Source organism: Electrophorus electricus, unplaced genomic scaffold, assembly GCF_041902795.1.
Source record: "Electrophorus electricus isolate QZ-2024a unplaced genomic scaffold, ASM4190279v1 Scaffold102, whole genome shotgun sequence".
Lineage (NCBI taxonomy): Eukaryota > Metazoa > Chordata > Actinopteri > Gymnotiformes > Gymnotidae > Electrophorus > Electrophorus electricus.
In genome coordinates this window covers 44,675-54,379 of record NW_027658384.1, presented here as the reverse complement: position 1 = coordinate 54,379, position 9,705 = coordinate 44,675, and the positions used below count along the sequence as shown (strand labels likewise).

Genomic DNA, 9,705 nt, shown 5'->3' with positions numbered 1-9,705 from the left:
TGTGGAAACATCGCTAAAGCCATCAGGTCCCAATTTCTACAACAGCACAATGTTGTTAAAATCATCTGAACATAAATGGCCTGACACCATAAATGTTATCACAAAACAGACACAGCAGTGCTGACTGGTTGACCTTGATGAGAAGATGGTGGGTCAGAGAGAGACAAAAAAACAAACTCACGTGTTTTTCTCAGAGGAAGTCCCAGCCACCAGCTCGTATATCTGTCTCTCTGATGTACTGATCACATACAAGGCCTTGTTATCTGATAGAGAAGAGCAGGCTGTCAAACAATGTATTCAAACTAACCCAAATGCAATTTGTAACTGGCTTCTTAATTTTTTAAAAATAAAATAAAGACTTAGTTATTCCAGACCCATTCATCTATTCTGGCTATTCATAGCTGTAAGAATAACTACAAATATACCTGTAGCCACAGATCTGACAAGAGATGAATCCAAGCGAACAACGGGGCAAAAGGGGGTTTTGAGGTCCGTGTTCCTACCCCAAACCCCACCCAGTGCGCGCGCAGGACATCGCAAGATCAAACGGTCACCTGAACCCCTTTGGAGTAGCACCAACAGGTCTGAGAGAAGCAGAGCATGAATGTCTGAAACACACACACACACACACACACACACACACACAGAGTGAGAATGGACCTGTCAAGTAATCATTTGCAAGAGGAAAAACAAAAATGTGATTTGTTCAGCTGTGATGATCTCTTACCTATAGCTTTATCTTTACTAACTTTCCAAGTCAACGGTCCTTCGTGGATCATTTTCTTAGTGGTCAGGTCCAGATTCTACATAGAAAAAGAATATAGTTAATAATTCATACTCTGGATCAGGTGCTCCAAGACCAGAGAAGCTGTTTGGAAGGCAGATGGTGGATACATAGTAAGGCCGTACCTTGAACTGAGCAGCGACAGGACTGGCCTGCCTCTCCAGAGGGGACAAGTCTAGCCTGCGCTGATAACGGCTGAGCAGTCGCCGGTGCTCCGTCTCCCTGACGACCTCATTGACAGCTCGTAGTATCCCACGGCAGCACGCCTGTGCCCTCACCAATGTCTGCAGGTCTGGAGAACCAGCTGTTGTGGGGGCACATACTAGTGTTAATCCAGGAGAAAGGGTGTGTGTGCTTGCCTCCTTGGTAAACTGGTATGTGTGTGTATACTGAAGTGTTTTCATGGTTCAATACATTGTGTGTGAGTGTTTCTATACATGCCTTCTGTGTGTCTGATGATGTTATCCAGCAGCAAGGGGTATTTGGTGAGTCTCTGCATCTCAGACACTAGAAGGTCCTTTAATTGTAGTCGGCGGCAGTGAGGGCTGGCTTCACATTCCTAACACACACACACACACACACACACACACACACGAATGAGCCAAGGACATCTAAGTCCAAATGTGGATTCTGTTGACTGCAACACCAATTTATACCTAAAACAGCATCACTAAAAGTTATGTGCTGCAATAAAAGTCAAATATAAAAGACTGGATAGTCTCCAATTCAAAGTATGGGTCAACCAATTCACAACCCAGCCCACTAACAAATATGGCAGAAGCTCTAGTGTTTGTAGGTTTGTCCAAAGGCTTTATACCTCTAAAAAGTGTTACCTGTATAAGGTGCGCGAAACGCGGGTCTTTGCATTTATTTTTAATGAGCTCCAGTGCCTGACTCTGCTGACTGCACAGGTGAGACACCTGCTCCTGGAACTCCTCTCCTGCAGCGTCTTCAAACTATCACGCACACGCACAAACACATGAGCTACTGACATATCAAATAAAGCAACAAGTATATCCCACACTACACAGAACAACCCCTTCATTTTAGACAGCACCAAAAGATGATGTGAACTAGAAAGGGAGTAACACTAGCCAGCTCTCACTCTAGACACCATGATGTCTCCGATGCCTTGAACTATAGAAGAGTCCCTCAGCCTCTTCATGGACTCACACAGATTCGCTGAAACACAAATGCAACACCACAAAACAGAATCTGTTTAAGCGAGCCAGTGTATATGTGGTTTGTTAGAAAGTTGTGTCAGTGGGCAACAGAACTCTACTTGTGTCATGAAGGCCACCGCAAAAACAACATGTACAGCCTCCAGTCCATACCTGCTCACAGTAATGGCATGGTGCCGATAGCTGATATTGTGCTGTCATTAAATTCTCAGTTTGGGTGGGTTTTACACTTCTTTAATCTTGATTATGATTTAGACACCAAGTAGGCTTCAGAAATTTAGGTTTGAAAACACACTAAGACAAATGGAGCAGATTTACACGCACACACACACGCTCGCACACAGAGAGACTGACCATGAAGACTGTAGACCTGGGGCAGGTTGGGGAAGATACAGGAAAGTTCTTCGACGGTCAAAAGGTTCCTCATCTTCTGGAAGAACACCTGATCGAGAACCCTGAGAGTCCGCAAGTGAGATGCTTCCGTTGTGAACAGCTCTGAGGAAGAGGATATAGCAAAGTCACTACAATTTCTTACAAACGTTACACAATTCAGAATTCCACATTTTCATGAGTCAGGATAGAATTATCACATGTGCATAATAAATAGAATACTGTATGTTCAAAAGATTTAGTAGCTATTTAGTTTAAGTTAGATCAGTAAATAATTTTTTTCATTTTACATGTTAACTGTGTACTGGGAGTTGTCTTTTATAGTCAGTTGCTGTGCACCACATTTGCTGTTTTACCATATATGACAGCCTGCCGTTCGATCTCCCGGGAGCCGAGAGAGGCGAGTGTGTGCGGCTCCACTGTCTCCTGCCAGTTCTGACAGTGGACCGTGTCCTCTTCCAAAGGAGGTGCATCAGGCAACAACGCCAGTGGTGTATCCACACTCCTACAGGAAGGGAAGGAGGCATGGGGAAAGAGAGAAAGAGAGACAGAGCTTCAGCAGCAACTTACTAAGATAAATCAAGGTGACGGATATGGATGTTAAAGAACTGGACGGCAGGTGTGCATGTGTGCTCATTAGCATCAGACTAATGAGGTGTATATAGTTATAATTACATCTCAGTCATGCTCATGGATCTCTGCGTCCTGGTGCAAGGCGGTGACATACCTGTCCAGAGTAGATGCTGGAGGCCGGACATTCATGGCTCAGGAACCTCAGCAGCTCTTCCACTAGTGTGTCTACTGAAATATCTTTAATGTTGGATGATCTCTTTAGTGTTCGTTTCAGTATCTGTTCATTCAGCTGAAGAACACCTTTTCTGAACGGGTTATCAGACGCAACAATGGTCCTTAAAAATTCCACATTACCTATTATGATGTAATAAACCCGAGGTGTGAGAGCTGCAGTAGTGATCTAAGCCAGTTAGCTAGCTAGCTATGTTCTTGTCCAGACACTTTAATGCCTCATGGCTGGTGCAATGACACAATATTCAACATTTCCTTCTGATTCTACTTTTAATTCTGTGACATTAGCTAAGCAACTATAAAGCTACTCTTGTCCAAAAATGCCAGTGTCGTTAGACGTATCAAAACGTATCAAACATAGCTTTAGCTAGGCTAGCTAATCAGACCTTCTATGAAACAATCACAACTTAGTAAATTCAAAGTTGTTAATCACAGTAAAGTGTTTTTTTCTTTTTGTTGTTTAAAAAGAGTTACCTTGTTACCTTGCTAGCTAACAGTTAGCTAGTAACAATGCCTTCAAAAGTAGTTCTCCACTGATACAAGATACCTAAGAGAAGTTTGGCTCGGAATGTGACTGATTGAAAAACAAAAATACATCACAAATAGCGTTATACAATAATACCTAAAGTGCATGCATCAAATACAAACAGTCCCCAATGCAAACCTCTTTTACAAGGCAGCTATTTAGCATCTGCTACTTCTGCAAAACAAACCCAGTCTTGCATGTTAGTGTTAGCTATCCAGCTAGCTAGGCATTGCTCCAGGACAGGTTTTAGTATAGCCAAAATAATTTGATTGCCTGTTAATTTTTCTAAAAAGTTGATGTAGAGATGTGACGTTTTACTAAGCGTGCCCTGATAAAAAGCTAATAAAATAGCTAAGGGCCAGATTCTGTTATATCATTAGTTAGTGTCGTGTCCGTTGATGCAGGAAAGAAGAGACAGGAAACAGTGCGTTACCCTGTGGCCTTTTATTAATGCAGAGCTCTGGAGATGTCACTTCACAACACAGTGCGAGTGAGATCTAAAGCATAACTTTGCAACAGACAGACTTATATTTCTCTCGCCTTGTGCCACTTCTGCTTTTGTGTTTTTCCATCTCAGCCGTCACCTCTGTTTGACCGTCTCGTACACATGTCTTCTTGCATAATCACACATATGCACGTCTAGGGCATTTCCTGTTATGTCTGGACATACAGTAATTATTTTATTTATTCAAGCATTAGTCCTATTCCATTCTGCACATTATTCTCTACTAGTGTAAGCTTAGCATTCATTTAATTTCTGAAACTCCACAATTCCCCCTTTTGATCTCTACAAAGAGATCACCAATCACACTCCTTTATTCTGGCATCTCCTGTCTCTACGTCCCTTTCCCCCTGTATCAGTGGCATCATCGTGGTACCCTCATGCACATCTTTCCTTTCTATCATAGCTGAGATTAGTCTAACCATTAACGCCCTAATACATGGAATACAGCAGCACCCGCATGTCACAGCAATTCCCGTGAATGTGGCTAATGAAACCATCAATGACACAATTAAGTCTTTCCACTGACCGAACCGGCTCACCATCCAGGATTCCAACTGGTTGTTTATGCCTGAATTCTCATGCATTTCCTCTGATAGGGTCTTCAAACCATCCAATGCTCTACTAACTGACCCTTCCGGAGCGGTATTATTAGGAATGAATGTACAACACATATCCTCAAGCATAGCGCAGACACCCCCCTTTTCCGCCAACAACATGTCTAATGCCATACGATTTTGCACCGCCATCAGTGAGGTTGGTCCCAGCTGATCTCTAAGTCCTTCCACTGCATCCCTAGTCAGGTTGGCTAGCCTGAGGACATTATAATGTACATAGTTAATCCGATCCACATTTTTATTTGGAGTAATGGGGAATAATGCAGAAAGTATCGGAATATTCTCAAATCCCCCTGCTATCTGGTCTGCTAACTTATATCTGTCCGGAACTCCGCGAGGTATTCCTATTGCATCTATGTATGTGGGTGTATTCCTTGTTAAATCAAAATGGTATGCCTCTCGCTACTGTCTTGCTGCATCAGTTACCGGGTCCCTGTGTAGTTTTTTGCCTATCAGTAATAAAGGAGCTGCTAACCTGACCATGGCGCATGTCCCCTCCGAGTTCTCTGGCATGTTAACAACCAAAGTCATCCTTCCACAATAATCATACAATCCTGCTCGTGCCCATGAACCCACAGACTCGTTCCCAGTGACCGTGCGGTTACACCATTCCGCCGGGATGTGCCCCAAGCGTACTTGAGGTGTGCTTGAACTTCTAACGAAGCACGTGTAGTTCCCCTCCCCCTTTTCGGGTGAAAATAGTCCTATCCTGGTTCTGTTACTGATGGGGGGGAAAATAACGCTCAAAGTGTCACAATTCTTAGGGTTTCTTTCCTTAGTCAGGCCAATCATGCACGCATAGCCCTTGGGGTCTTTTTGTGGGAATAGGGGTGCCGGGGTGGTTATAAGTCTGGGTCTTGCGGCTGCACATGCTACACATCCACCAATCTCTACCCCCATTCTTCTTCACCGTCTTGTTGTTAATGTTTTAATCCTTTCCTACTGCCATGCTATTATTTAACCCAAGCGTGACCAAACTGTAAATGGAAACACACAACACAATACACCAACAAATAATCAAACAACACAATTGTCCAGAAGTCATCACTGGTGTTCTGTTCTTCTTACTTCGGGGTCTAAGGGTGGACTACCTTGACCCTTTTGCTCCTGGGGATTATTCTGCCCCTTCCGGGTCAGGTGAGTTAGGTGATGTTTCAGCAAGGTCCCTCGCTGTCTCTTGCAGACTCCTCTGCGGTGACTCTGCGGCGGCGCACTGGCTCAGATGAAACCACGTTTCCCCTGTACCGTTCTGGCGTACGGCGTGGCTGGTTCTTTCTGTCACCTGGAATGGACCTGTCCACCTCGGCTCACTCCATTTTCTCTTGATGACTCTCAGCAGCCCCCAGTCCGTAACGGGTATCGTCTGGGTTTGTCTGCTCCCCGTCCGGTCCCCCTCCTGCGTGGAGAAAGCTGAAACGATACTTTGCAATTCATTAAAGTATGATGTGTGTGTGAGATGTTTTTCTTTTCTCATTTATTGCCAAAGGTAAGGCATCAACCCAATTTAATTTTGTCTGTGCACAGATTTTGGCCACTTTGTTTTTCGCATTTAGATTCATCCTTTCCACCTTACCTTGAGACTGAGGATGATACACTGCCCCAAATGAATGTTTCAGACCCAGTATTTTCTCTAACTCCTGCAAATTGCGCGCTGTAAAATGAGTGCCATTATCTGATCTCACCTTTCTCTGAAACCCATGGTGAGGAATGTACTGGTTCACCAGGAACTTTACCACTGAAGCACTGTCTTCCCGTTTTGTTGGCCACGCTTCCGGCCACCCTGTGTAGTTGTCTACGCACATCAATTCGTACGTGTACCCCTGTGCTGAGTCCACCATGTCTGTGTAGTCAATTACTATCTCTTCCCCTGGTGTTAATGACAACGGATACTTACCGGGTGCCACCTTAATTGTAGGTTTGGGATTGTACTGTTGACATACTCTACATGTCCCCTGCACTCTATGATAGCTACTCTTTCTGGTCCCTGCAAGGCCTTTGCCAGCTCCCTCATTTCTGCATCATGTTTAATTGGTTTGTTTCCCGCTGTCCTAAACCCTGCTCTCATCCATTGTCTTAGCTCCACATGTGCTGCCCCTACCGTGTAAGCAGAGTCAGTATAAATATTCACTTCCTTACCCTTTGCTAACTTCAAGGCCTCCACTACTGCCATTACCTCAGCTCGCTGTGCTGATTGCTAACCTTTCAGCCTTTCTGCTTTCACCGTCCAAAATTCATCTACTTCTCCCTGTGTTTCTGCCACCACTGCATACCCTGCTTTTATATCCCCATCTGGTCCTCTAAATCCACACCCATCAGTGAACATGTTCCCTGCTCCTGGAATTGGTTCTCCTTCTAGGTCTGGTCTCACCTTCTCCTGCTTTTTGACTTCCTGTTCGCACTGATGAGGCTCTCCTCCTCCCATCATGTCTGCCATGTTGATTCCTTCATGTGTGTATGTGATGTGTGGTGCTTCCAAAATTTTGCTGATCCTCTGTTGCCTTAGTGCTGTCAAGGTGAAGGCTTGTGAGTTCACGTATGCTATTACACTGTGTGTGGTTAGTACCGTGATTGGATGTCCCATTACCAGATGCGTTGTTTTCTGTATGGCTTTAGCCACTCCTGCTGCATGTTGGGTGTCTTTTTTCCATGTTGTCAAGCTGTGTGCTCACATGCATGAGTACTTGTCTCTCTCCCCCTTTTCTTAGCTCACAATCTGATTTAAGTTTTCCAGTGCAAAATACAATCCTTGCTGTCGCGTAGGAGCCCAAACCAGGCGAAACTCTCTCTCCTGGGGGCTACGTGTCGACATACAAGCCGACAGCAGGGCCCAAACTTCGGGAATTAAACCTTAACAAGCTTGCCTGTCTAGCTAACTCAACCAGCGAGTAGGCTTAGTTAAAATAACAGCTTTAGTGAGCAAGGCTCCGATGAAAAACGCAAGTTATGATGGCCATTCACACTCCAGACACATTTTTTCGTAACTCAACAACGACTCCTAAGTTCTTTCAAACTTCTCAGTAAGGAATTCAAATCTGAAAAAGTACGTTCAAGAATAGTTTTGAGATGTCATTCACCATCAGGTGTTGGAGCAGACCCTGGTGACCCTGCCAGACCCCGGCAGAGCAGACCTCGGTGCCGCTGCCTTTTTACCTCCCCGAGACTTAGGCATAGGTCCTCGCCCTAGGGGGAGGAATGTCCTCCTCTGTTGATGATGCCATCTCTCCACCAGTCACCCAGGGCTGCTTGCTGACTCCAGAGCGCCTAGATTCCCCTGAGGTACCTCCTCCACCTCCATCGACGGGTCCTCCTCATGATCCGACCCCAAGTCTGACTCTAGGGTGACGTTACGGCACTCCCCTCGCTCGCCATACTCCGCATATCCCTCTGTAAGGTCCATGTAGGACTCTGCGGATTCCACCTCCAAGTACCTGTCCTCATAAATAGGTAGGTCTCCGTAGTACCCAGCAGGTCCCTGCTCTGTTGTGATCCCATGGAGCGAAGACAGGATGAGTGATGGCCTCACCCTGGTACAGGAAAAGTCCGCGGTGTCCGACTCCGAGGACTGGAAATAGTTATACCAGTCATTATGGTCAGACGTAATCCCGTGTGACTCCTCCACCTCTGCCCCCAGACCACGCTCTTCTGCAGCAGGAGTCAGGAGGGTACCCAAGAGCACGGAGGGATTGCAGGCACTATTTGGGGAAGTGCGTCTTTTCCCCTTCTTCCCCTTCTTCTTGCCCTTCCCAGGCATCCTTCTTTGGTTGGTGTTTCTGTGATGATTCGAGGCTAACAGTATGTGGAGTAGGGGCACGTTCAAACACACATTTTTATTTAACACAGACGACACATCTAACACCGCACACCTCACTAAACACCGTTCAAACACCAACAACACGTACTACAACACAAGAGACATATATACACACACACGAGGATTACACATAATACAGAACAGGTGGACGACACGAAAGGGCGCGGCGACATGGACGAACACACACACGTACACACCAAGACGTTTGAGGAGGGGCGGGGCTGCAACGTGACATAACCAAATCTAATAAGGCACCCTATGCATAGTTTTTTTTTCTTTCTTTAATCACTGTTGTCATCTTTTAAAGGTTAAACAACATTAATAATTTTTACACCATTTAATTGATTAGATACAAAACAATATACCTGCAAGTGCATCAGTGACGTCAAAGTGAACAGGAACTTCTAGACCTCCCGTGGAGCACCAGTACCAGCCAGCATCAGTCTTCTTCAGTCCAGTCATCAACACCGTGAAGGTGCCTTTCCCATCATCACTGATCTGCACTGCTGAATTCTGGGATGTGTTGGTCCTCCCCACTGTGTAGCAGGTCCAGTCTATAGATCTGCACCACTTCTTTGCCTCTTTCTTATATGCAGCGCTGTAGAGACACTGGACACTGACACTGCTCCCCTCCTCTCCACTCACTCTGCTCTTGGTCACAAACACAGCAGGAGCTGGAAACAAAGAAAGGCACTTTTGTATGAATATGTATGGATGAAATATATGCAATATGAGAAATGTCACTAAACTGAATATTCAATATTCATAAAGAATTTGTAATACCTGATTTCACAGTGATATATAGCTGTGTTTTGACATCTGGTTGAAACATTCCTGAAATCTCCACTGCACACCAATATGCTCCAGTGTTTCTCTCCTGTAGATCCCTCACAGTGACAGTAAAGAGACTCTGAGCTGGGTTATCAGTTACTGTCACTTTCTTGTTTGTATTGTTGGCATATGCCATAATCGTGCAGTAATTGAATGCTGTTACACGCTCACAGCACCAGTATTTCTTATGTTGTTTATATTTCAGATGTTGACAGATGCTCCACTCTGAAGAGTTAACTGCCTCTGTGACCAATTCCAT

General features: G+C 45.0%; 1 protein-coding gene across 1 annotated transcript; it reads right to left on the bottom strand.

The window, feature by feature from the left end:
* Nucleotides 1-8,033: 8,033 nt before the first annotated feature.
* On the bottom strand, nt 8,034-9,705 carry LOC145653991 (polymeric immunoglobulin receptor-like). Its single transcript, XM_081708669.1, has 3 exons — nt 9,399-9,705; nt 8,981-9,289; nt 8,034-8,446 (listed from the first exon to the last, which is right to left on the bottom strand). The coding sequence occupies exons 1-3, from the start codon at nt 9,703-9,705 to the stop codon at nt 8,034-8,036; spliced, it is 1,029 nt and encodes a 342-aa protein (XP_081564795.1).